The 27,680-nt window shown below is 46.0% G+C and overlaps 1 protein-coding gene across 1 annotated transcript; it reads left to right on the top strand.

Moving 5' to 3' along the window:
- The first annotated feature begins 9,082 nt into the window (after positions 1-9,082).
- LOC141941658 (TOG array regulator of axonemal microtubules protein 2-like) lies at positions 9,083-26,047 on the top strand. Its single transcript, XM_074864628.1, has 12 exons — positions 9,083-9,411; positions 10,597-10,643; positions 12,468-12,661; positions 13,597-13,756; positions 14,907-15,071; positions 17,133-17,256; positions 18,901-19,006; positions 19,588-19,823; positions 21,054-21,212; positions 22,089-22,206; positions 23,141-23,244; positions 25,863-26,047. Exons 1-12 carry the CDS (start codon positions 9,083-9,085, stop codon positions 25,906-25,908), a joined length of 1,788 nt encoding a protein of 595 aa, XP_074720729.1. The 3' UTR covers positions 25,909-26,047.
- The last annotated feature ends 1,633 nt before the right edge of the window (positions 26,048-27,680 follow it).

The raw sequence follows: 27,680 nt of genomic DNA, 5'->3' as shown, positions 1-27,680 counted from the left end.
ACTCGATCCCCTCGTCCAGATCATCAATAACGATGTTAAACAGGAGTGGCCCCAAAACCGAGCCCTGGGGGACACCACTCGTGACCGGCCGCCAACTGGATTTAACTCCGTTCACCACAACTCTTTGGGCCCGGCCATCCAGCCAGTTTTTTACCCAGCAAAGCGTGCGATCATCCAAGCCTCGAGCAGCCAGTTTCGCCAGGAGAATGCTGTGGGAAACGGTGTCAAAGGCCTTACTGAAGTGGAGGTAAACTACATCCACAGCCTTTCCCTCATCCAATAAGCAGGTCACCCTGTCGTAGAAGGAGATCAGGTTTGTCAAGCAGGACCTGCCTTTCATAAACCCATGCTGACTGGGCCTGATCATCTGGTTGTCCCACATGTGTTGTGTGATGGTACTCTGGATGAGCTGCTCCATCAGCCTCCCGGGCACCAACATGAAGCTGACAGGCCTGTAATTTCCTGGATCATCCTTCCGACCCTTCTTATATATGGGCGTCACACTGGCCAGTTTCCAATCTGTCGGGACCTCCCCGGTCAGCCAGGACTGCTGGTAAATGATGGAAAGCGGCTTGGCGAGCACCCCAGCCAGCTCCTTCATTTGCATTTGTGGCAATGCAAACTGCTCTGGGCTCATTAGAGGTAAATTGCAATATAATTAATTACAAGTCCAAAGTATTACTGTCATAAGTTTCCCTGACCTCAGTATTTCTGTGTTTTTATGCTTTCAAGTGTAAAGTTGTCATTTCCTTTCCTGTTTTCTTTCATGAGCTTTGTTCAGAGAACACATGTCCTTTAAGGAAACTGAAGCACTGGTTTTTTGAGAGTTTTGTTTCAGGTGTTGGCCTCAGCACGCAGCGGTGCAGAAGTCTTCCACTGCAACAGAGGTTTCTCAATATGGAGATGCTGAAGCTGCAGGTTTTTCTACCTTGCATGTTTTTGTATCGTAACAGCTCCTCTCTGCTTGCCTTTCATGGCCTTGAGGTGTGTGCCTTGCACACTTCTCTTGTCACTCCTTGATGATTTGATTTATTCTTCATGACAGCACTTGGTGGAGGAAGGGTTTTAGAAGGTGGTATCCCTCTCAAAGGCCTCGGCCTCTGCTAGTTAGGGGACAGTGTCTAATGAATAAGGAAAAGCCAGGAAGGTCTTGATGCTCCTCAGGGCTGGGCAAAACAGAGGTAGATAGAGAGAAGCAGATACAGCAGTATTGTACTCTTCCTGTTGTCTGTCCAGCTTTTTTGTCTCTTTTTCTATTACTGTGTATTCACGATTGATGAAAATGAACATTTTAAAAATAAAAGGCCTTCATACACACCTCTTCTGTATGTTGGTATTTCGGTTCACATTAATTTTTATCAGTGGAGGAGGCATTGGAGCACAGCTTGTACTTGTTACTGAAGCTCAGCTCTTTCCTACTGATACAGAGAAATGATTACTTGTTTGAAGACTTATTTACTTATAGAAAACTGCTTAGCAACTTATTTACTTACTTCTAGCAAGTTATAGTATTACTTATAGTATTTTTTAAATATTGCTAAGAAGCCTGCTTGCCCAGACTGTTCTGTGGAATTTTACCAAGGACTACTGTGTCCATCAAAACAAAGCAGTTTACTGTGAAAATCTACCAAGAACTGCAGTGTTCAGCAAAATATCATGGCTTTGTCCTTGAGGAACAGGTGTGCTCTAACTAGTTGGGCCTCGGTAATGAGTAAAGATAGCCATATACGGGTTGTAGAAGTTTCATTGGTTCCCTTAAATAAGATAGGATGAGTAAACCAGCTGAAAAACATTTTTGTTGTTCAAGAAATTGGCTAGGAGAATCTGCGCATGCTCCGGGGAAGAAACAAGGCGAGAAAGACTACGAGCCTTCCTCCCAAAGATCCCCGAAGACGACCACCAGGAGGGAGTGCACAGGTGCAAAGAGAACATAAACTGTTGGCATCAGCCTTTCGAACTAACCCAGCCTTACTCATGCATGTGTATGTTTGTGTTATGTAATCCAGTGAGTATGTGTATCCACACTCTGTAAGTTTTTGGTAAAATGTGCTGGGGTTGTGCAAGCTTTGTGGAGAAATCCCCTTGCACCCCGGCGCCAGAGTAAACATACCTGCCTTATAACTCTATTCGAGTTGTAGAGTCTGTTTTCCGCAAGTCAGTCAGAAGGTGAAAACAAATTTCTATAGAGTTTCGAAATGAAAGCAACCAAACTGGTAAGGAAACGAACTGCAGGGACTGAAGCCGAAAAGTGTCACGTTTTGCTGTAGCCCTAACCTGAAGGGCTAAGCATAAACCTCCTTTACCCTCATATGCCCTGCGAACTATAACGCTGTCTACATCTCCACTAGTCCTGTGGGATGTGCATTTGCTGATGTGAGCATGGTGGATAGTTTCTGGGTAGCTGGCATCCCTAAATAAGGGTTATGCTGTAGCCTCAGGCTTTCTGAGGTGCTGCAAGTGCTATAGGTACCTCAGCAACACTATAAATGTAGGCAATTTATCTACAACAGCAGTTTTTTTCAACTGCTTTTCTCCCTCCTTTCCCAATGGGTGGCAGATTTGAAGTATTTGGCTTGTGGTTTGAGTTGTGGCTCAGAATTACTCATGGATGTGTCATAAAATCTTATCTATCCCTTTCTACAGAAAAAATCTTACAGACTGGTAGAAAGTGCTAGACATAGGGGTTACACCAACCAGTTTCCAGTATTGTTAGCCCAGTGCCCCCCCCCCTTTAAATCCCTGTACATTTGTATTAAAAATGAGCAAACTATTATATCCCTCATTTTTTCAGTTGTTGTTGGAGCAAGTCCAGAGTGGCGTTACAGCTCTTTGTTGTCAAATATGTGAAACGATGCTCCTGCTGCAGCGGCAGTGCTGAGTTCAGCGGGAACCACTCCAGTGTGCTGCGCTGGGCCCAACAGCAGCGGCCACGGTGAGAGACGTGCCTCTACTGCCGTGCTCATACAGCCATGGGGAGAGCAGCTGCTGGGGTGGAGTTATGTTTCCCCCATTATGTCAACAGCGATCTTCCTCCAGCATTTGGAATTTATGGCCATGATTTTGCTGAAAGCATAGCTTGAATGTATTTTTATGTTGTTTTAACACCACCTGACTTGAGCAGCTTTGTACACAGGAACCTCAGTAGGCAGGGTAATGCCAGGGATTGGTGGCTGTGACTTGCACTAGCTGTGTTATTTTTCCATGTAGGCTCCCGATGCTGCAGAGGAACCCACCAGCAGCTGTATCAGGCCCAGCGACCAGCAGCACATCGAGCAGACTCTCCTCTGCAGAGAGCCCAATGCCCCCCCGCCACCATGGCAACGCAAGATGATTTTGCAGCAGGTAAAGGACTGCAGCAGACTGGAGACTTCTTCAGCCAGGGCTTGTTGCAATCCTGTTCCTGCAGCCTTTTCCTGGAGGATGTTCGCCTGCAGCAGCAGTGACAGTGCCCAGGAATGCTGCTCAGCTCAGGGAGGCAGAGCGTGTACAAAAGCTGCATTCAAAGCGCTGATCATGAGAGCCTGGAGATGCTGGCCAGTGCAGCAACTATTCTTCATGCTGTACAAGTGAGGGCCCAGCCTTAGGGGCTGGGTAATGGGCAAGATATTGGCCAAGACAAGGGGCAGGGAAACAAGCTGTGTACAATTTTGAATTTTCAGGAACAGCCAAGATTAGAAATTTTTTGAGGCAGGCCCTGTTTATGTTGGGGTTGTGTGTCTCTGCAGTGAAGAAAGCACAGAATAAACCCCTGTAACAGTGACGCAGAACAAAGGAGAATGGTTGGATGGACAATCTGATCCTACATATAGAGTAATCAAATTAGCCCACTGAATATTGGGGACATGTAATGCAGAGGGCAAACCTTTTAGTTATAACACCTGGTAATTAACTGTGTCCTCGTACTTTCTGTGTTGTGAAGGGAAATAAGAAAACCAACAAAACCCAACTCAAAATTGAGTGGAAATTAAAGAAACAAAGCACTTTCAAACTAGCTTTTGAAAACATCTACTTACTAGACATTGTCAAATTCTAGAGACCATGGTGTGTTGCCTACCCTTTAAAAGGAGAGGGAAGGAATCCTGTAGCCATGGATGCGCAACTGCCAGACATATGCAAATTTATAGAATGTTCAGCAGTCTGTCACAGTGCTGGAATGCAAGCGCATCACAAAGCAGAATAGCATGAGGGCAAACAGATCGCTGTGGACGCCAGGACTGCAGGTCGCTACTTGGTATGTCTTGTAGTTTAACCCCAGCTGGCAACTAAGCTCCACACAGCCGCTCGCTCACTCCCTCCTGGTGGGATGGGGAGGGAATCGGAAGGGTAAAAGTAAGAAAACTTGTGGGTTGAGATAAAGACAGTTTACTAGGTAAAGCAAAAGCCGTGCATGCAAGCAAAGCAAAGCAAGGAATTCATTCACTGGTTCCCATTGACAGGCAGGTGCTCAGCCATCTCCAGCAAAGCAGGGCTCCATCATGCGTAACGGTGACTTGAGAAGACAAAACACCATCACTCTGAACATCCCCCTCTTTCTTATCTTCGCCCTAGTTTATATGCTGAGTGTGATGCCATTGGTGTGGGATATTCCTGTGGTCAGTTGGGGTCAGCTGTCCCAGCTGTGTCCCCTCCAAACTTCTTGTGCGCTCCCAGCCTTGTGCTCTTCTTGTGCTCGCTGGTGGGGTGGAGTGAGAAGCACAAAAGGCCTTGACTCTGTGTAAGCACTGCTCAGCAATAGCGAAAACATCCCTGAATTATCAACACTGGTTTCAGCACAAAACCAAAACACAGCCCCATACTAGCTACTATAAAAAAAATTAATTCTATCCCAGCCAAAACCATCACAGTGTGTTAGTCTTCTATGGAGAAGGGGTGTCTGTTTTTTCCTCTCCGTATCAAATGCAAAATCAAACACAAAAAGGAAACCTACAGAGGGTGGAAGCAAGGACAGGTAGCCTGGGAGGAATACAGAGGAACTGTCCAAGCAGCCAGGGATCAGGTTAGGAAGGCCAAAGCCCTGATAGAATTAAATCTGGCCAGACACATCAAGGGCAACAAGAAAAGCTTCTATAAATACCTTGGTGATAAAAGGAAGACTAGGGAAAATGTGGGCCCTCTTTGGAAGGAAATGGGACACCTGGTTCCCATGGATACGGAGAGGGCAGAGGTACACAGCGACAGTTTTGCCTCAGTCTCCAGTGGCAAGGGCTGCAGCCACACTGCCCAAGTCAAAAAAGGCAAAGGTGGAGACTGGGAGAATGAATAACTGCCCACTGTAGGAGGAGATCAGGTTTGAGACCATCTAAGGAACCTGAAGGTGCACAGGTCCATGGGATCTGATGAGATGCATCTATGGGTCGTGAGGGAACTGTCAGATGAAGTGGCCAAGCCACAAAAGGGGGCCTACAGGGCAGATGACGAGGGGTTTTTTATAAGGGAGTATAGTGATAGGACAAGGGGTGATGATTTTAAACTGAAAGAGGATAGATTTGGATTAGCTGTGAGAAGAAATTCTTTACTGAGAGGGTGGTGAGACACTGGAACAGGTTGCCCAGAGAAGCTGTGGCTTCCCCCTCCCTGGCAGTGTTCAAGGCCAGGTTGGACGGGGCTTTGAGCAGCCTGGTCTAGTGGAAGGTGTCCCTGCCCATGGCAGGGCAGGGTTGGAACTGGGTGATCTTTAAGGTCCCTTCCAACCCAAACCATTCTATGACTCTACGATTCTGTATTGCAAATTTGAGTAATTTGTACTGTCCTTCTTTTAAAGCTAAGTACCGCACCCCGGTTGCTGTCTACTGTGGGAGCATTCCCAAATTCAAACCCAGATACATAGCTCTGCGAGGCGGAAGCATTGATTCAAACTTGCAGTTTTGTGGCAGCAAGTGGACCACTGAAGAAGAAGGTGAGGATGGAAAGGGGTTGAATGTGCATAGGTGTCCTCAGCCAAATGAAAAAAAAAGCTGATTTCAGAGAGAAATGTTCATTGGAAGTCAGTCCTCATGTGCTGACTCTGTGTCAGAGTAGGTGGCTGACAGAGAGCTGCAGATGATCTTGCCCTCCTCCAGTGGTGTGCATGGCATCACATCTCTCTACTAGTTCATTATGCTTTCTCCTTTATCAACAGTAGCCAGATCACGGTGTACAGTACAGAGACTGTGGCCCAACTGGCCGTGAATCAGGCATGGTAATGAGATGTGAGTTCTGTTTCTATTCTTGCTATTGATGTATGGTCTCGCTGTAGGTAAATTCCCAGTTCTTCCTCTGCTTGCCCCTCAGATGCTGTAGAAATGCTGGCATGGTCTGCCTGCTTGCTGAGATGTCTTTATGCTTTCCAGAAATATCAGTAGCACTGAGTGGGTCTTTACTGGTAGTCTTCACAGAAGCCAGGTCCTGAAATGGGAATTTTTTTTTCCCTCTTACCAGTGGGGCCTTCAACCTCTCTCTCCTGGCTTGCTAACTCAATGCTGTTCAGAAGAATTAAACTGATGCTAGTTTTATGAAAAATACAAATAAACCGATCTTCTGAATGATTAAAAAAGCCCTTGAATGCCTCACTCATTAGATGAGTTGATTGTAAAGGTGTGAGGTCAGCTCTAACTCACTTCTCTTTTACCTGATCTACAGCTTCTTTTCAGTCCATATTAACAACCGAGATGGAAGAGAAGCCTAATTTATGGGATGGGGAACATCCGTACCCAAGGGCCATTCCTCCCCTGGATGGCTGGATGAAGGCTAGTTTGGACATCCTCAGTACTGGGGATGGTGGTGATCTCTCCCACCATTCTCACCGACCCTTGACCCAGCAACTCCAAGAGAGGGAGGTGAGCAGAGCTGCCCGAAAAACTGTTCCGATCAAGGACAAGCTGAAGATGAGGAGGATATCTGAGGATCTCTTAGCCTCACATAGAGGTAAGGCGGGAGCCTGCCCACTCTCTTGTGGGAAGAAGGGTCTTTTCCCAGCCTAGAGAGCTAGCTGCCATTCCCACTGAACAGTTCTCCCCTGCATGTGCCCCCCTGAAATAACCTGCCCTGCTCTCAGTTCCCTGTGTAGCCCTCCTGTTGCTGTAGGAGTGCATAACTGGGGGGCAGGGAGAGGAGTGGGAGGTTGTGTGTGCAGGTGACATTCAGGGTAAGCACAGGTCCGTGGGCTCCCTGTTGTCTAACAGGTGTTTCTCTGATGGCTCTGTGGAAGTGGGTAAGTGTTGTCCACTGGCCTGCTTCAAGTGGCTGCCAGCATGAGCATGTTTCCCTGTGCAGTTATTTAGAAGTTTCCAAGAAATCTGTCCAATGAAATATCTAGCGGTGAGTGCTTTATGTTTGCAGTGCTGTTTCTATTACACTTTGTGTCTCTACTTTGCAGGCCTGACTAACGGCAGTGACCCTGGGGGGGTTCCCCTGAAGCCACTAGTTTCCATGTCAGCTTCCCAGAGGTTCCTGGCAACCTCCAAGCCCCTGCCTCCCATCCAGAACAGCCTTCCTCCCTCTGAGCTCAGCAGTATGAGCAACGGAGAGCAGGAGCATGGGGAAAATGGCACAGGCTGTGACGACAGTGATGGGGATAACAAGAAGCTGACGTCAGAGGCAAAAGGAGCTCAAGTAAGGAAACCAAGCCAAATCACATGTGGTGCCTCCTCAGTTTATTGCCCGTAGGCAGAGCTCTGAGATCTTCTTTCCCTGTGGTGCGAGTCCAGGGAAGCAGCTGATCCAAGGAAGAGCTCAGCTGGACGTTGTGCTGCAAGATGTCTTTGCAACATGCATACCACAGACTTCATGTCCTCAGTGTACATCAATAGGAGAAGAGGTGTCTAAATAGTTTCTGTGCTCTCTGGTGGCTCCTGCTGTGTTTTATGACTGAGAAAACTCCAGCAACCAGTTGGAGCAACTAAATGTGTCTAATCTGGTCAAGCATATCCTTCTACAGTTAGTAAAATACAGGCGTCTGTGACACCAGTGCAGACACACCAGTGTCCTGGTGGCTTTTTAATTCAGCTCTGTCTGGTTTAGATAGAAAAAGGTATCATTGCTGGAGCAGGCAGTCCTGTAAACTCAACTTGAGGTTGTCTCAGCTTTTGAGTTGTACAGTCATGTTCTCCTGCGCAGTTATCTCTAACAATATTTCTGGAGTTCAGGGGCTTCTGTGCAGCTTCATCCTCCCCCATGGGTCTGCCCATGGGTAAGTGATGGAAACTGGCAATTCTGGCCACGGGGAATGAAGTCCAGACCCCATCCACTCGATTGCCTTTGCAGGAGGGGCAGAAGCTGCAGCTGATTTGGTTTTGCCGTGGTGGACAGGAGAAGGCAGATGAATAACAGCTTTTGTGAACAGGATAACCAATAAAAGGCTATAGTGTACTTTATTTCAGTCTTACAGATACAGGGGGGAATGTATGCTTGACATTAACTCTGTTGGTTTCACTGGAGTTTGAACAGGTCTTGATCTGGCTCTTTAGCTGTGACAAGAATGATGGGATACTAAGAAAGGGTGTGTGTCTGCCCCCGCTCCCTCCATCCCCCTTCCTAGCCATGTCATTGGGGAGCCTGAAGTAATTTCAGCAGGCAGAGAGACCTTACGCAGAACAGCAGGGTAGGGAGCTCTGCTGAACTTCGTAAATGACAGTGAGCCTGAGATGATGAATTGTGTGGGAGCTGGAGAGCACTGAGCATCCAGAAAGCACATTAGCATCTGGGCTGAAGGCTGGTGGGGGACTGTAGGAAGGGTAGAAGCAGACAAAAATTAGGGGCTTGAGAAAAGCAGGTTTTGACAGCATGCAAAATGACTTTGTGGGGACTTGGCCAGAGTTCAGTAATGGCTGGTAGGCGCTTCAGGGACTGTGAGAGGACAGTGATCTAAACCCGTTCCTGTACCCTCAGAAAGGCTAACAGAGGCAATGGCACCCTAGAACATCCTTATGCCAAGCAGATGGATGCCAGGTGGTAATGCAGCCACTACCAGAGAGGTGAGAGAGGGGAAGAGAGTTGGCAACAGTGTGGGACACAGTCTCTCCCTCACCACTTCCCTTTCCATTGCCCATTCTAGGCCAAGCTACTCCATCCGCTTGACTTTTCCTGCCAAGTCCTAGCTGAGAGCATGGCTAAACTTCTTGTGGCATCAGAGGGGGAAGGTTGGATGCTCAAGCTGAGCACTGTGTTCTTCTATTTCCAGGCTTCCCTGCTGCCCTTGTATTGCAATGGTGGGGATAGGAAGAAGTCACTGGGATTTGCTTTGATTCCCCCTATTCCTAAGACTGCAAAACCATCTGATGAGGCTCCTGGCAGAAGCGCAGTGAAGTCACTGGGATTGGCTTTGATTCCCCCTATCCCCAAGACTGCAAAACCATCTGATGAGGCTCCTGGCAGAAGCGCAGTGCCTCCCCCAAGCTCTCCGCACCTGGTTTTCCAAAAGGCCCTGGAAATGAGGTAAGCCAAGGTGTCTGCTTCTCCAATATGCCATTCACCTTGCACTTCTTGTCTTTTATTGCTCAGTCAGCTCTCCAATATATTTAGGCAAACTTCTGTGCATTCACCATTTTGTGTGTCTGTGATGATCCAGCACAATATCAAAACTGACATCATACACTCTAAGAGTGGTGGTGGGGAGGAGGAGGCAAGACTTAAGAGAACCTTAAAAGCAGGTCCTCTGCTGAACTCTGATACCGATTCATCCTGTAATCTTTGTGTGCCATTTGGCAACTGTATTGCATAGATCTGAATACAGCATCTGGTTTTGTGTGTGATCTTTCTGTACCTGCAAGAGTATGTTAGGGCAAGTATTGGCTGTTGTATAGCTGTCTGCAAATTCAGATGCTGCTTCTGTAAGTGTCAGTTGTAGCTTCTCTGTGTCTGGGTCTTCACTGTGAAATGAGAGCCCAGATAAATCTTGGTTTATAGATGTATAATCCTATAGATATTTAATATTTACATATGGTTTTAAGATCAAAGGGGACAAGGTACTAGAGAACAGTTATAGGGCTGTAACTGATGAAAAGATATTTGCTTGGATATGCGTGGGGAAATCTAGCTGTCAACCTTATCCTAGTTATAGCAATAAATAAGGAGACATAGAAATATAGTTCCATGCTTCAGCATGACTTTTAAAATGCAATCTGAATATACTTACCTCCCAGTTGAGTGGGAAAAACCTTTCTTTTCCTTGGGAGAGCAGGGAGGTGTAATATTATTCTAAGGAGACAGCAGTGGTATTACCATGTATAGCAAGATTCTGTCATCAGCTGAAGTCATGACCGGGCAAAGTTAGGCTTCTGCAGCAGAGTAAAGGCAGCCGGCTTAACCTCTCTTGCTGAGTCAGAAAGGACGTATGTAACAGTGAGAGCCACGTAGCTCCAAAAGGAGAGACAGCAGAATTGGATAGAATTGGCCCAAACTGAAGAATGACTTCTGTGTTTCAACTAGAGCTTGATGAGCTCTGTGTGACTCCAGCAACCGAAAGTTTAATAACAATTAATCAGCTTTGCATATTCTTGGGTTTATGAGTTGCATGTCCTCCTTCATCAGGACGACCACGCTAAGAAAGTTTGCCGCCTTTAACGCTACCCCTCCTTCTCTTTCTATCTCCTCATATATTCTTTTATTGTTTTTCTTAAGGCCAAGATCAGGCAGCAGAATTGAAGAGAAGACCGTTAAATTTCAAGGTAGGTACAGGGCATGGCTGTCCTAAAATGACCATAGGAGTCCTGACCCATGGGTGGCACTGTGAAAGTTTGGTTGAAAACCATCTTGTCACTTTTTTCAATTCCTTCATATGCTCAGATGGCTCCCCCAGAACCCAGTCACTGGGAAATGTGCTCTGGTGATTCAGTGAAAATGACTCCAGCATGGGGTTATGAATGGCAGGAGCTGGAGCGGGTACCTTGAGGCCCTGGAAATGCACAGCAGGAAAAGAAAACATCCCTGCACAGTCTCTAATGTCACAAAGATTAGAGAAAAACAAGGCATTTCACATGAAATGAGAAATGTTCCCACTCCTTCCTCCTACACTTGAAGGAGAAAACCTTCCCTTGGTGCAGTTTCTGAACCAAGGTCTTTGAGATATGAGGTAGATTAATCAACATTGCCTATTTTTGCTCTGGGAGAAATAGTGGAACCTTGCATGATAGGAAGTCCTTGTGAATTTTCCATTTACAGAGAAAGAGACTTAAAAAAGGATCCAGCCTATGCAGGATCTGAGCTTTCCGTCCTCTTAAAGCACAAGCCTAAATTAAATGCTGAGTAATGAACTGAGGTTTCCTTTGTGCAACTCATGTGCCTCAAGCCACATCTGCTAGTTTTATGATTACCAATCTCTTCCCCTACTCTATCTGCATATGTCAGTATTGCAAACTGAGGCTGCGGTAGGAGATGCCTACTGGCTTCTCTCCCCTCCCCGCCTCACATTATCACTAGCGATAAGAGTTCTGCAAGGCAAAATGCAGTGTCTGGTGGATCTGTGTCAGCCAGTACTTGTAAGCTGAAAACCTCAATGACACCGTTGCTGTTCCTTTGTCATCTGTGGGTTTGTAGCAATAGGAAAGATGAGAATTTAACAAATAATTTTGCTGATGTGAAAAAAGGGATAAGATCCACTGGTCCCTGAGCTCAGTGTTAGTTCTGCCAAATACTGGGCACGCCCCATAGGAATGATTCCTTTATTGCTGATATGCAGCTAGGAAGCTGAGTACAACTAGGGAGAATTATTGCTGAGTAAGTAAGGTGACATTTTTGCTGGATACATTCTGGACTAGAAATGAGCTATATCATGAAACCATTTTTCTCTCTTCGTATTGACCTGACCATTCTGCAGGGATAAAACCTCCCGATTTAAGAAAGTTATTCCTTTTTTACTGCTTGGCTATCACATGATTTTATCATCTGTGAAGCCATGTAAGGAATCATTAGTTCTCTGAGTTTTAACAGCAGTGTTGGAAAGTATTTCAGAATGAGCTGCATTGTGCTATTCCCATTAAGAAAATCAGCCTTTAGTCAGGCTGCCTGGAAGGTGGGCTGATCTGCTACATTTTAGAATGAAACTCCTTGGGGAAAATGAATTCGCTAGCTTCAAGAACACAATTCTGGTTTTGGTAACACTCTAGCAATCCTAAGCTTTTCTTTAAATGCCCTCTAAAATATTCCAGCAAAGAAGAGAGAATGTTGATTCTTCCTCTCTACAAAGGCATATAGCTATTAAAAAACAGGGGTAACTGGGAAAATGAGGATGTTTACTAAAATCAAAATGGATAGGAACAGATAAGAACCCTTTTGTCAAGAGCAATCTCCTTCTTTTTGCTCTTCTCTGTCAAGCAAAGCTGCTCACCAGAAGCCAAGGGCTGAGGCCTGTATCATGCAGTAGTTCTGAGTCTGATGGCCAACAAAGTAATGTCATTTCTGCTGCCAGTGCACCATGGTAGTACCCCATCTCTTTGGAGAGGTTACATGTACCTTGCTGTTCTCACACACAATCTATATCCATGTCTTATCAGAGCTCCAGACTCTGGAACCCATCATGCCTGTTCTCCAGCATCGTGTTGATGGTGGCCTGAAGTCTTCTGGACATTTATGTGAAACTGTGTTGTCCCCGTTAACAGGCCCCCCACTCAGGCAGATCAAGGAGGTGGATCATCTCATGAACCCTTCCCTTCTGAGTGATGACGACTTGAAGTACAGCAATGGAAGGGTAAGGGCTAAGGACAGGGGTGAGCAGCCTTCCTCTTCAGTGACTGCTCAGTGCTTAGCACAAAATGTCACTGAAAATCAGTATCTTCCCCTCTTGGGGAGCAGCTTCTCCTGGGAATACATTTGACAGCTACAGAGCAATTGCTTGAGTATTTTCACTGGTGCAGAAGTCACTGGTTGGGACATGGTGGTAAAGTTACATGAGAAGTATTCTTTATGTACGAAGGCCAATTTAGAGCAGATCTGAACGGCAGAGCAAGTTACACATCAGTGAACATGTGCAAAGTGCATGCTCGGAAGCACCGAAGCAAAGATTATAATGTTGAGTGTAATAAGCAAGGCTGCAAACTAAAATGGAAGAGCTTGCTTTTTCTTGGTTACCTTCTTGCTGTATCTCGCAGCTCTCTCATTCTCATTTTTGTATTCATTAAGACCAATGTTTCTCCAACTTGTTTTCACATGACTCCGTTTTTGGACTCATGTTCTCAGAGAGCGTTTGAGTCCGTGAGAAGCAGCTGCGATTACTGTCTGTGAGTGTTAAGAAACAGCAAATTACCTCTCACTGCTGGTTATTGCAGATGGTTTTTATTCCCCGGCCCTGGCCTGTAGGAACTGAACTGCCTGTTCACTGGTAACGTGAGCTCTTCATATGTCTGGAAGCACTCCTCTGACGCTCTTGGTTCAAGCAGGGCTTCCTGACATAGATTGAGAAACAGTACCTTGGGCCAGTGGAAGGTTATGGCACTGAAGTGTTATACATCACTGGGTGTAACTGTATGCCAAGGTGAGGACAGGAGAAATTCTTCTGAAACTATGGGGATGTATATGGAGCTGCATTAAAGACTATGACACTCTACCACCGTGTTCCTGATGAGGTGTTTTATATGGTTCGTGTATCAATCTTTATGCTCCATGATGTATTTTCATTGCAACTAGATCCATGTTACCTTGTCCAAGTCAGTTCAAAAGAAAATAGACGAGAAGCGAATGAGACAGATGGAGATTTTGCGTAGAGAGAGGGAGAAAGAGAGAGAAAAGGAGAAGTCCTTGCAGCTTCCTACACAGAGTGTTGACCCTGGGGATACAGCCAAAGAAAGTAAGTGGTTACTATAGTTGTGGGCCTTTTTGTTCACTTGCTTGCTCTTTAAATAGTGTTGCAAATGTCTATGAAATCACACTGGAAGGCTGTTACAGTTGCATCTGAGTGAAAGTTAGAATAGGATTTATTTCCATTTTCCAAAGAAAAATACAGAGGCATGAAGCATCTTGCCCATGGCCCACACTGAGGCAGTCACAGAATATCACCTTCCCCCCTTCTCCTATCTTTCAGACTAGATAATTCTGTATTGCAAACTACATCGGGGCTTCAGACTCTCTGAGTCTAGCCTCCGGGAAAGGTGAATGGGTGAGTCCAAAAGAATGCTTTTCAACCAAGGTGCACACCAAGGTGGAAGAAACAAATTAAACTATTTCTAATTAAACCACAAACGATCTTGATCACATGATAGGACAGATTATGCTGCTCACACCACTCCCTGCCGAGGATCTCACGTTGCAGAGCTGCGCTGGAGCCCTTAGGCAGTGCTTATGTCTTACCCCATGAGCCAGCAGTGTTACTGACTTCATCACAGCTGGTGGGCTCTGATTGGACTGCTGCATGTGCTACCATGTCACAGAGTCAGCACTCAGCCCAAGGGCATTGGACGAGGTTCCCTGCTCTTTTTCTTGCTATTATTTTGTATACTGGTGAGGAGTGCTGAGGTGGGAGCCCCAGAAATGTAACTTCCCTATCCAGCCTCTGAAACAGGAAAGCAAAAGAAAAGCAGTACTGAGTTTTCCTCATTTCTTAGGGAAAGCATCACTGCATTCGCTTTTAAACTAAACGAGGGTAGATTTAGACTAGATATTTTTACAATAAGGGTGATGAAACACCGGAACAGGTTGCCCAGAGAAGCTGTCGATGCCCCATCATTGGAGGCATTCAGTGTCACGTTGCATGGGGCTCTGAGCAACCTGATCTTGTTGCTCATTGCAGGGGGATTAGACTAGATGACCTCTAAGGATCCCTTCCAACCCACACGATTCCATCATTCTATGATCACTGTCCCACTTTAGTGTGCAACTGTTATGCTGGGAGTTGTTTGGGACAACAAAGGGATGTTTCCCCGCTCCAGCAAGAGTTCTAGCCCTTTCCCAGCCCATAGCTGTCACTCTCCATTTTACAAGGTCCTTTTCGGTCTCTGCAGGCTTTGGCCCACCGCCTGTCAATGGGACAGATTTCATGTCTCCCAGCACGAGCAACGCACACGGAGAGCGCGCTGGTACTGCCTTGAGGAAGCGGGTCAACGGGCCGCCACTTCCCAGCATCCCTGTCATCAGCCAGGGTGACAGCTTCCCGCGCAAATCCTCAGGTGAGGACAAGGAGCACAAACTACCTCATTCTTTAACCACAGGTAGGATCTTAGGTCCAAAGACTGTTCTGAGGATTGACAGCAAACCTGCTTTGGATCCATTCCAGCTTAGTGATACTGGAGCAGTTGGTGCTTACAGATCCGTTGGAAAGTTGAGCTGAATGAAGTAGTGGTAAAGCCTTAAGCTCTAGCTTCTGTCCATACCAAAATATAACACTGCTGCCGGGAGGCAGCTGTAACTGCAGGGCTGAGCTCCGGTGCAGCCTGGCAAGGTGCTCACTGTGCACATACATGTACCACTGTGATCAGTTAGCCACTCACCATCTTGGCCCTCTGCCTGTGCTGCTGTCTGGCTCTCCAGCCAGCTTTTCTGCTGTCACAGCAAGGGTTGTCTCTGCATGGAAGTTAGTGACTTGGTACAATCCTGTTGTTGGACCTACAAGTGCCTAACGGCTTCTAGGCTCTCCCATCCTACCGCCTGCCACGCAAGCTGGGAAGAAGCAGTGCCTCTTCTGTCCCCCCACCCAAATACGGTGGCTGTGTGTAGCAGACAACATACAGGAGAGGCTGTCCGGTCGTCCCAGGCTTCTTGCTACGTGCAGTAAATATACAGCAGATAGTGAGTCTGCAGTGATTCTTGTCTCTCCTTTGTGGGTAGCCTACCTTGTGTTATGATCCTGAGTAGCATGAGTTAAGAAAAAGGGAGCTAGGAATGATACTTTGAATGTTCTTTTCTAGTGATGCTACTCTGCTTTTCAAAATTGACCAGAACTATCCTGACGTGGCTCTCCATTCATATTGAATATAGTTGTGTATATCTACATACTTGTGCAGTGACATCACTGATGTCATTGACAGGGATATCGGTGACACCCAAATTAGGCCCCACCTGAATAGTTTTGATTTTACAGTTTCTCCATCCTCTGTACTTTGTAGAACATGCAAGGTAGCATAAAAACCCTACAGAGTCCATAGCAGTTCATCTAGATTCTGTGCAATATTTATACTCAATACTTTTAGACAGCTCAGGTGTTTTCATTTACACTTTAGAAAATGAGCTTTTGAGTGCAAGACATGAAATTTTTGACCTGTGGTGCTTCTGATGACAAATAGGTTTCATAACAAATGCATTTGTCATCTGAATTTTCTTATACCTTGTATATTTATCATCAAGGGAATGTGTTTGCCGACAATTTGCATTTATATTTACATATTTTTATTCTCAGTTCACATTTGGAAGGCTTTTTTGTCACAACTATCTCGACTAGAAATTGCATTTTTCCACAAGAGAAAGCTTAGGCACTGCAGTTTGCAAACAAGTACATTTGATAACAAATAAATTTCACCTCAGCATCTTCGAAATACAGCTAGTGGGTACCTCTGAAATAGTAAATATTCATAACACTCGGAAAATAGAAAAATCCATAAACTACTACTTTCCCAACAGTATGCTAAAATGTACGTGCACTCAGCTGCCTTCTGTCTAGAATATTTGAAGTAAATGGAAACAGAGGCACTGTCAGATTTAGAGGGTCAGGTTTCACTGTTGCCTGGTGGTTGCTCCTTGGGGTTTCGCCCGAGCCCAACAGGACTCAGTTGTTCAGGCTTGGTGCTCACTGAGGGCATCTGGAGATGCTTCCTCGGAAAGTTACAGCGTGTCTCTGTTCCCAGTGCTCCAGGTTACAGGGAGGTGATAGAGGGAGGTATGTGCACATCTCAGGAGCTTACTCCCAGGGTAGCAAGTTTCACTGGGCAGCAGTGAGCTTGAGCTCTGTGGCACTATGAATCTGCAGGCTGGCTGTGGTACCTCTATGGACTTGGGAGCTGGCTCTGTGTGTGCAATTTTCAGGATTAAACAAGGAGCTGGTGCCCAGCTGGGGGTGACTGGGAGATGGTTGGGTGCTGGGGAAAGCAATGAGCCAGACAGCAGGGAAGTCTCTGAACCAATGCCAGTTTGCACCCGTTTGTAGTCTTGGCTGGGAGACTGGCTTGCGGTCTGCTCGATGGTGGGGTGCCTTGCCTTGGGGTATGCGATGCTGATGTCTAACCCTCTCCTTACAGCAAACTCGCTGCTGGCCAATGATCTGGACTTCCTGGAGTGTGGGGACACCTGGGAAGCCAGACCCGTCCCTAAGCCACAGCAGGAGCTGCTCAAAGCACTCACAGGGCTCAGCAGCGACGATTGGTAAGATAGACCCCTGTTCACTCTTTCTCCCTCTCAGTGTAAAGCTAAACTGGAAAGGTTTTTTCCTAGTGCCTCTGAGCCCAGATGTCCAAAGGGAACTGGTGAAACTACTCCAAAGCAGTCACAGTATGAAGGTGCGAGAGCAGCCTTTTACTTGCCTTGGTCCTAATAGCAGTGCTACAGCTGCAGCAGGTCCATGCTGTTTCCTGGCTTTGCCTTCTGGTCCACGTAACTGCAAACAAAATCTTCAGGGAAGAGGGAAAGTTATGGAACAATGTGATTTGCTGGCTGAAGCCAGAAGCAGGACAGAAGTGGTCTTGAGTTTAGAGTCTTGGGGGCCTCAGGTCACTGGCCCAGGTGGGACTGAGTAAGGATTTATCTCTGGTCCTGTTGTTGGCAGCAGCAGCAGGAGATGGGGCTTGCCTGTGACCTCCTGCATGTGAGTCCCAGGAGTGCTTACAGGGAGTTCCTGTTTCTGGGGATGAACTTAGATGTGGTGCAGAGTTGCTCAGCCTGTCATTTCTTCTGAAGACCTCATGGCAGAAGACAAGGCAAAAGAAAAAACAATCCTTTCAGAATCTTGCACTTTAAGAATTCAACTTCTGCCTTCTCACTGCTTAATATGGGCCAAAGATGTTTTGTTGACAATCACAGTGTGTCCTGAAATTAGACGTAGACAGGAGGAGGCTCTACAAATTTCAGATAGTATTGGTTGTCTTTTTGATTTCTGGGTCAGCACACACTAGGGCTCCGTTCATACTGGGATAACCATGAACAATCTTCCACGGTTGCTTTGTTTTGCCCCTCTCCCCTTTCTCTTCCCTGTTCCTGTGTGGTGACCTGTGAGGTACAGAGAGCTGCTGCAGGTGTGGGGGGTCTGGGTTACACTCAGAGACCCCGGTGGGGATGGGTTCCCAGTCCTTGCCTGCAGCCCTGGTGAACCAGTGACTGCATCACGTGCCTTCATGCAGCTCAGGTCTTTCACAAAGGTAGTGCTGAAAGAGGTGGGTTTTTACGACTTTTAAATAACATGTTGCTGTTGTGGGTGTTATTTTAAGCAGGGAAAATCCAGCATTTTGGCTCTTCTTGCCCAGGTGTGCAATCTTTTAGGACATACTGCCTTTTTTTTGTGGGATGGGATGGGGTGGGGCAGGTGTGTGTGTACGGCGTGTGGACTAGATTGCAGAGTGCAGACTCATCTCTGGAGTGGCAGTGCAGACTCTCACTCCTGAACTGCCCTCTGGGGATGGCGGAGAGGGAAAATGCCCCAGTAACAGCCAGATGGGACTGTATCTCAGGGACGGGGTACAGGGAGGGTGCAAGCAGCAGAAACACGGCGTAGTCTGCCAGCTTCTAGGAAGCAGCAACATCGGGACTTCATGTGCCAGGGATTTCAGAAAGGCTGTCTTGTTTAACGGTCACAAATTAACCCATCCCCTCTGAAAGCATCTATTTGCCTTTTGGATTTATGTGTGCTTTTGACTGCCACAGCATCCTGTGGCAACGAGTTCCACGACTGAATTAAGTGCTGTATGAGAAGCACCTCCCTTTGTTTGTTTGAGCTGACACTCTGGTAATTTCAGAGGGTGCTGCCTAGTTCTTGGGTGGTGAGAAAAATCAATCTTTTTGGTAATTGCCTTTCAGGGAGCAGAAGGCAAAGGGACTCTTCAGCATCAGATGCCTGGCTGTCTGCCACTCAGAAGTCCTTCTTTCTAAGCTTCATGCTGTTTCCTTGGCAGTTACCAAAGAGGTGAGAATGTTGTGTTCAGTTGCGTCCCTTGTACCTTGTACATGGGTTGTAGAGTAGATATGTGCTTGTTCATCTACATGTGTGCTCAGTGTCTGCCTTCATTACTCATTTTTCTAATAGTTATGTCACCTATCTCTATGATCTGTCTGTACATACAGCTATATCCACTGGACATCTGTCTCTCTCCTCTTTGAGCTATGCCATATACAAATGCAGAATCTGAGACACTGATCAGGTGATTTGCAACAGCCCAGGTCTCTGCCCAAGCTGTAATTAAACACGGCAGCTTTTGCCTCCCAGCTTCCTCCCACTGCCTCCTCCTCAGCATCCTGGGGGATTGACTGCAGGTATTTATTTTCCAGTGTTTCCTGATATCTGTATTTTAGAAGTGGTCCTGAGGCCAGAGAAGAAGTTGCTATCAGAGTAAGCGTGTTTCTGTGCTTGTGGTCTTCTGCGCTTACCATGCTCTTATGTTCCAGCTGTACACAGCAAGAAGTCTTGTTGCTTCCTGGGACCTTTGTCTAGGGGAACATATTTTCTTTACAAGGTGATTCTTACATTTCCCTTCATGACTTGCCCAGGTGAACAACCTCCGCTCGAAGGTGTCTCAATTTGCCATCAGCACTCTTGGAGAGCTCTTCAGGACCATGAAGAAGCACATGGACCATGAGGTGGATGGGATTGCTCAGGTCTTGCTCCAGAGGATGGGGGACTCCAGCAAGTTCATTCAGAAAGCAGCCGACCAATCCCTGGATATCATGGTGAAGAGTGTGACTGCTGCACGAGCAATGACTGCTCTCATGGCTAGTGGAGTCCAGTATGTTGTTCTTCTCTTAGTGATATCCTTCCCCTTAAATTGTGTGGGCAGAGGGAAGGGATGGGAGGCAGAAGGGGAAGGGATGGGAGGCAGAAGGGGAATGATTGGAGGGAAGGGTCCTTTCTCCTGCATCTTCTGTGAACTCAGCACTTAGATTCTCTGATCAACCTTGCTCCTTCCTTCTTGACATCTACTTCTGTCCTACTACAGCCTATTTTTCCTCAGTCAACACTGCCTAGACGTGGTGAATGATGGGGAAGTGAAAGTCCCTGCAAAGGGTGGTGACGTAGCCTGTGGCTTTGTGGGAAGAGGGACAGTGGCAATTCCAGCAGTGAGCGCCCTTTGATATTTCACAACGCTAACCACAGAGGCACTGGGAAAACCCATGCATCATCATTATGCAATTAACTTGAGAAATGAGGAGGCTAATTGCTGGGACACGGAGCAGATCAGGGAGAACCTGCTGGGTGCGGCACAGTTTGCACAGCAGGCACAGCTCCTGATGAGAGGAGTCTGTCTGACTGTGGTGCCCTTAGAGCTCCACTTTCTATACAGATTCACGCTGCATGTTCGCCTTGAGATGGTGAGTCACTTTACAGGCGCCTTCACAGGCCGACTCCCATGGGACAGCTGAAGCAAATGCTGCTTTAAAATATTCGTGCTGTGCTTGATAGTTTCAGACACGCACCCTCTAGAAAGGACAACCTGGCTAAAATGACTGCTATCCTTTTGAAAAGGGTAGAACACTCAAATGTACCTCTTGCCAAGCCTGAAAGAACAAACTGGCTGCATTGCTGGATATTCTGCAGCTTCATACCCCACAGGGTTTTCAGCCCCATTTTTTTTTTTTCAAGGGTCTTCAGATTTTGGAGATAAACAGGTGGAATAAGCTTCAATCCTGCTGCAGCTCTGTCTGTGTAGTGGGAGCCCTCTGACGAGTCAGCATGAATTATCTTTCATTTCCCTCTTTGTCAGAGTTAATTTGGGAAAAGAAATTGAGTATCAGATAGTCCAGGGAGATTGAATTCCTCCCTCTTCCTTGCAGGTAGTCCCTCTGTACGATGCCAATTTTGGTTTTATCTGAGGACAGGATCTTCTACAGGTGGCTAAAATTGCAGGGAGAACACACGGCTCCTTCCCCCAGCAATGAGGGGGAGCATGCTATGGCTGAGGCCTGTGCTTCTGGCCCTCCTTTTTCCTCTGCTCCACTGTCTGTTCTCTTGTTTCCAGGCACTGCAACGTCTTGGTGCGGAGGTGTGCGGCCAAACACCTACTGACTGCGGTGGAGCGAATTGGAGCTGGGAAGCTCCTGTCGGGTGCACGTGACAGGACTGAGCTGCTGGTGTGCACAGTGGTGAGGTTTGCTCAGGACTGTCACCCGGACACAAGGTGATGATCTTCATTTCACCTCCTAAAATATGAAAACTGTTTGATATCTGTCAGGAAATGACTGTACTGGATAAGATGAGGTTGTCCAGCAAGGAGGACCATTGCCAAATTCCTGTGACTTGAATGATTCTTTATGCAGATCAGCTGAGCTCAGATTACTCAGTCAAACAATTTTGCTTGGTCTTATGTGCACAATGCAAAGCTGAAGCGTTGGCTGATGTTCATCACTGAAGGACCCCAAGCATTTATTTCTGATAAGGTTAAGACTGTCCTAGAAAAATTCCAGCTGTCTTTAACCAACGTATTCAGTCTTTCTACCCCCTTTCTGCAGATTTAGTTACCGATGATAGTCACAAATTGTTCTTGCCAATCATTGTATGATGTTGTCATCTTGTGGCTGAATGACCTCCAAATTTCTTCTTTAAGATAGGTGTAGTTTCATAGTAGCAAAACCAAACCAAAAATCCCTATTTTGATTATTAAATTCCCATTAATAGATGGCAAGAACACATGAGCAACCAGTTGCCTGTGTGCATACATGTAGTATAGAATAATAAATAGTAAGCATGAGGTGATTTGCCCTGGCTTTTCTGCCAGTTAAAGGAAGATAAATTACAATTTCTGAGTGAAATTGAATTTTCCTGTTGCCCTGTGTTCTCCTCTTTCCTCTTGTGGTCAGCTGGCAGCATTGTGCAGTGACTCCAAGTGAAGGCAAATAATCTCTCTTTGCTGAATAGGTAATAACCTTCTCATGAAGGTATTGCACAATGATGAATTTAAAATACCAGCTTATTCTCTTAACACGTTTCCTTTGTTTATTCCCAAGGGAGAAAAGACAGTAATAGTCTGTATTCATTTCTCTCTTTCCTGTGTTAGGTCTTATGGTCGGAAGATGCTGACTGTATTGATGAGTCATAAAAATTTTGATACGTATTTGAAACAGTCTGTCCCCTCACGTGACTTGATAGATGTTATGACAAGACTTAAGCAGAAAGTAAGTGCTTGGCAGGAGAAATGTCTCCTTTATGTAAGTGCTGACATCGCTAATATGAGATTAAATGTACCTAATCTAAATATACCAATCTCACTCTTCTTCCACTGAATCATTTTGCTCCTGGGAATGAACTGTTGATCCTCAGCCTGTTTATCTGCAGACAGTGAAGGAAGTAGTATCATTAGAAATAAAGTGGGTGTATTTTGAATATCAGCCACAAACAGGAAAGGGAAGTAGGAGAAAATGGTTTTACCTTCAAGCATAAAAAACCCAACACTACACCCTCCCCAAATGAAGCAAGGCAGTGAGAATAGTGCTTCTGATAAGCTAATAGAGTCTTAGCAACAAAGAAGTAGTAGTGCCAAGAAAATTTCCAAATATACAAAAGATGCACAAGGCAATCACAGTTAGTACATCTATTGTCTGTATTCTGGCAACACTGCCCTGCTGTCACGCACTGTGGAGCTGGAAGAAGCTTTGTGAATTCAGCATCCAGTGGAAAATCAACCCTTTTTTTTCCATTCCTCTCCATTCACATTCAAGAAAGGAATGTGCCTTTGTGCAGGAACAGGGAGAGTGAGTGAGAACCAAATCCACTTGCAACGCAATGGGCCACCCTCCAGACAGTCCAAAAGTTTCTCGCTATTCCCTTTAAGGATGCTTGTTCCCCACCAGTTCGCATTATTCCCATTTGTGCTCAAGACTAATGAATTCAGGATTTTACACGGCTGCCCATTATGGTAGCACCAAAGCCTTGGGTTATTGAAAACAAATAGTAGACGTCACTGAATCTCTGACCTGTCTCCCTGTCTAAGTTACGAAGTGTTTTCCTAAGGCTTTCTTGGTAGCAGTGGTCCTGGTTATAACTTGTGTTTTAAACAAGTAATTTCTTGTTTTATCTTCTATAAATTCATGGGTTTTTATATATATGTAGGGCGGAGAAGACCATAAATGTGACCTTCCATCTGTGAAGGCCCCCAGGAAGTCTAGGAAGAGCAGCTTGATGACGGCCCAGCAAAACCTGTCTTCTAATGAAAGGTACTGAGCACTTGTGTTATATCTGACAAAGCACATGACAAGCTTTACATGTCTCTTCCTCAGTAAAATCTGGTGGAGAGGAGCTGTGCCAGAGATTGCTTCCTTGCCCTACAAATCTTTGTCCCAATCCAGTGTCAGGGGAGGTTTCGATATGATCCCAAGAGTGAGATTAAGACACAAACGAGGTCACATGCTGTACACCCAAACCATTTCTATTAGTGAAGAGTGGTAGCGATAGGACAGAATGGAAGGAAAAGACAGAAATCAGGCAAGCATCTGGAATAGAGCTGCAAGAATAGTCACCACCGTGTACCCAGCGGTGTCCCGTTGGTCCTCAGTCTTCAGTTCTTCGGTGGTGGGTGCGCACGCAGCAGAGTTTTCTGTTGCCTTTGAAGTTCATCGTCTCAGATGATTAGCATATCTGCCCACCTTTAGTTTTTCCTCTGGTCCCACAGGTTTTTGCTGACTTTATGCTTCATGGGCATGAAATGCTCGCCTCTTATCAGTCCGTTAGCAATGCATGCATGGTGTCTGGCGTAAACAATAGAGTCACAAATGGCTACAGGATGGAGTCAGTGATAAACATTTGGTGTCTCCCCCTTTGAGGCTTATGTAAGGAGTTTGACAATGCAACTGCAAGGGAGTGGGGGGTGCATCCTTCGATACACTCCTGCTTCCTTGGGTGACGTTCCTTAGACTAATCCAAAGGCCGCAGCTTGTCCTTGAGGTTTGCACAGACTCAAGCAAGCTTTGAGACAGTCATTTGACATTTCAGAGTCTCACAATCTTCTAGGATAAAAAATGTCTACTTCTGCATTAGGCTGAACACAAGTTGTCTGGCTTTCCACAAAAAGTGAGAGAGAGGAAGAGACAGCCACTGATTGCAGCTCAGAAGATCCAATGCAGTGGCCAGCACAGTGTTGTGGAGGCTGTGAGAGGGTCACGTCTGTCCTCTTTGACTTGGGACAAGTAATTTCAATCAGGCTGTTCTTACCTGAGTGGAGTCTTTTTTAGATGGGTGGTTTCATGAGAAGTCCCAGTCTAGAACAAAGATGCCATTCCCCAAAGTAGCACTTTCCATGCATGTGGCTTGCCTTGGCTGAATCATGGCTTTGTGACCCTCAAACAGTACCAGCAAGACAATTCCTGAGTAGTTCTGGTCAAAAGACATCTCAACGTGGACTTTTTCTGTAGCTATTCATGTCATTCAGACCCATTACTAGTTGTCTGGTGGACAGCATGTTTTTTTCCCCTGTGCTGCAATCAGCATTCAAGATAGGAATGTGGTACTTGCTGTCTGCCCATGCCAGAGGGAGATCTACTTGTACCTGTTCTCCTCTGATAACAGAGTGGATTTATTTAGCTCTGTTGCGCTCAGTGGTGGCAGGAAGGTGACCACATGCCTCACTAGCATAGTTGGGACCTCCCCATGCTCATGTCAGAGAGAGGTTGATCCAAGAGAATTGTTCCCACTGGGTTTGTTAAGCTCTGGATACAGTACCTGGGGAAGCAATAATGTGAGCGCAGTGGTGGGATGTCTGGCTTCTATTTTTATCTCTGTGTTGTGGTTTAACCCCAACTAAGCCCCACACAGCCATCTGCTCACTCCCCCCCAGGTGGGATGGGGAAGAGAATCAGAAGGTTAAAAGAGAAAACTTGTGAGTTGGGATACAGACAGTTTAGTAGGTAAAGCAAAAGCCGCACGTGCAAGCAAAGAAAAAAAAGGAATTCATTCACTGGTTCCCATCGACAGGCAGGTGCTCAGCCATCCCCAGCAAAGCAGGGCTCCATCATGTGTAACAGTTACTTGGGAAGACAAAACACCATCACTTCAAACGTCCCCTCCTTCCTCCTTCTTCCCACTGGCTTATATGCTGAGCGTGATGCCATATGGTGTGGGACATCCCTGTGGTCAGTTGGGGTCGGCTGTCCCAGCTGTGTCCCCTCCGCACTTCTTGTGTACCCCCAGCCTGCTCTCTGGCAGGGTGGGGTGAGAAGCAGAAAAGGCCTTGACTCTGTGTAAGCACTGCTCAGCAATAGCGAAAACATCCCTGAATTATCAACACTGGTTTCAGCACAAATCCAAAACACAGCCCCATACTAGCTACTATAAAAAAAATTAATTCTATCCCAGCCAAACCCAGCACGTACTCTTACTGATCCTCTGGATCCTTTCAGATATGGCCCTTAATCTCTCAGGGCAGGATTCATCTGTTCAGATGCATCTGAGCTGTTTATCCAGATTCCCATACCTGTTGTAGAGAGACTTCTCCAGAGTAACTAATTTCCTTATAATACAGACACCTCCCATAAGATGAGGCATTTAAACTTTGAAGTAGTGCCTATTTTTCCCCACAAAGGGATGCTAGACGAGTACCTGGGAAGACATCTGAAGACAAATGAGATGAATCCCATCCTCGGTGCCTTGGTTTCTCTGAGTAAGCACTAGCAATAATGTTACTTGCAGATTACCTCCCGTAATGATTGTCATGAGATCAAGTTGTTTTTCAGGTCAGGATGTAGCTGAGATCACATCATTAGGAGGTCTTCTTGAGATATTTTCCTCACAAAAAACTGAAGATATTATCAAAAGGTCTTCCCTTGTGTTTGTTTTTCAGTTTGAAGTCTGACTTGATGTACTCAGTTTACCCCATCAGACAGTAGGTCGCACGTCTCTTCGGGCTGTGGAAGAAGCTGACCAGCTCAATGAGCTTTGCAATCTCCTGACAGCCAAGGACTTTCAGGCACGAAGGGAGGGAGTGGTGCTCCTCCTAGATCACTGCAAAAGCAGCCCCCAGTTCGTCTCCACTAACATTTTCCAGGTATGTAGAGCCTCTCTATTGCTCCTTTCCTGTTAGCTCCCTTCCCAAGCCTGTACCAGTAAAGTTAACTCAGTGTGTCTTGGCACTACATGTTGCTTGGGACAGGCTGGTCCCTTCTTACCCAGAATAATTTAATTCAACTCCAGGCTTCAGGGCAAGGAATTTCAGTCCAGATGGCAGGTGCCTATTGGTGCTGTTCATGAGATGATGACAGAATGTACTGTTGCTGTAGCTTCTGCTGTCTCCTACAACCAGTTAGATTGAAATAAAGGAAATCCAGCCTCTGAAAGCTTGGCAATTATTCTCTAGAACTAAAATGGGTTGGGATGGGAGATAGAACTATCAGGGTGGGTTGATTTAAAAAAAAAAAAATATTTGTTTTTAAAGGATGCTCCTGTAAACTTTATCTTGTCTTGTGCAGACACAACTCTGCTTATTGAGTTCTGTCCTCATCCCTTTCCTGCTTGGGATTGTTATTCTTCCTGGGGGTCCTTTTTTCTCTTTGGAAAGAGGAGGAAAATGGCTAGAGACAGATCTTCTCTTCCTTCTTCTCCTAGCAGCTGCTTTTTTCCCCTTTTTCAGGAAATGGTGCCTGATAATGTGGCTGCCAAGGGACTGAACCTGCTCTAATGAGAACTGCACAGCCCATTAAATTTCAGAAGTCTACCTGTTAGCTAGGCAAATGGTCTGGATCCTGAAGAGTTCATCAGAGCCCTGCACTCCTCCAGATGCAGGTTCTGAGACAGGTAAAACAAAACTGGGATCTCATCCAGCCACAGTTTTGGCAAAATCAAAACTATCCTCAGTACTTGAGACAATTTTATAGAAAACTGGGCATCAGAAATACCTGGTTTCATACCTCTATACCAAAGATACTATTTTGCATTATTAAAATGGGATTAATTTAGTGATTTATAGGTAAAGAGAAACACCACATGAACTATCCTGTCCCCACCCAAACCTCTTAATAAAAGATGAAAATCTTTTCAACCAGCATGAGGTTGTGCAACCACTACAGGAGAACAATGAAATCGTGCTGGCAAGCGCTGACCTGACAGAAAGGATTACATTCCTCTTTTGCATTGCTGGGTACTTGTTTCTACATCCTTTCTTGAAACAAAGACTTTCATGTAGTTTGTTTTCTTAACAGATTTTTGATGTTTTTGTCCTGAGACTTCAGGATTGCAACAAGAAAGTGAACCAGCAGGCGCTGGAGGTGCTGGCTTTGATAATACCCGTGCTCAAAGATGCCTTACACCCAGTGCTATTCTCTCTGGTATCAGCAGTCATCGACAACCTGAACTCCAAGCACTCGGGGATTTATGCTGCAGCTGTGAAAGCACTGGAAGCAGCCATTGCTCACCTAGGTAAGGCTGACCTCTGACATTGGCTCTCCTCAACTGCAGCTTTCTCCACCTTGGAGTTAAGTGAACACTGAGTCTGTTGATAGCTGTTGTCATCTGTGGAAGTATCCAGCTGCTGCAAGATGATTATGAAGTCCTGCCTGCATTCTCTCTATCCCAATCTGTTGTACGATGTTGTGATGTGCGGCTGAATGGATGCTGCTTATCACCTGGATCATGTGTCTGATTATTAATTCAGTAGAGAGGACAT

Source organism: Strix uralensis, chromosome 3 (genome assembly GCF_047716275.1).
Source record: "Strix uralensis isolate ZFMK-TIS-50842 chromosome 3, bStrUra1, whole genome shotgun sequence".
Lineage (NCBI taxonomy): Eukaryota > Metazoa > Chordata > Aves > Strigiformes > Strigidae > Strix > Strix uralensis.
Note: the sequence above shows the minus strand (reverse complement) of the source record. Positions and strands in the feature narration are given on the sequence as shown.

Bases quoted from the DNA above. Each gene is read 5' to 3' on its own strand.
- LOC141941658 (XM_074864628.1), top strand. From the start codon at position 9,083: ATGGCTAAACTTCTTGTGGCATCAGAGGGGGAAGGTTGGATGCTCAAG. The intron at 13,757-14,906 runs GTAAGTGGTTAC...CGGTCTCTGCAG, and splicing joins TGGGGATACAGCCAAAGAAA to GCTTTGGCCCACCGCCTGTC. The intron at 21,213-22,088 runs GTGATGATCTTC...TTCCTGTGTTAG, and splicing joins GACTGTCACCCGGACACAAG to GTCTTATGGTCGGAAGATGC.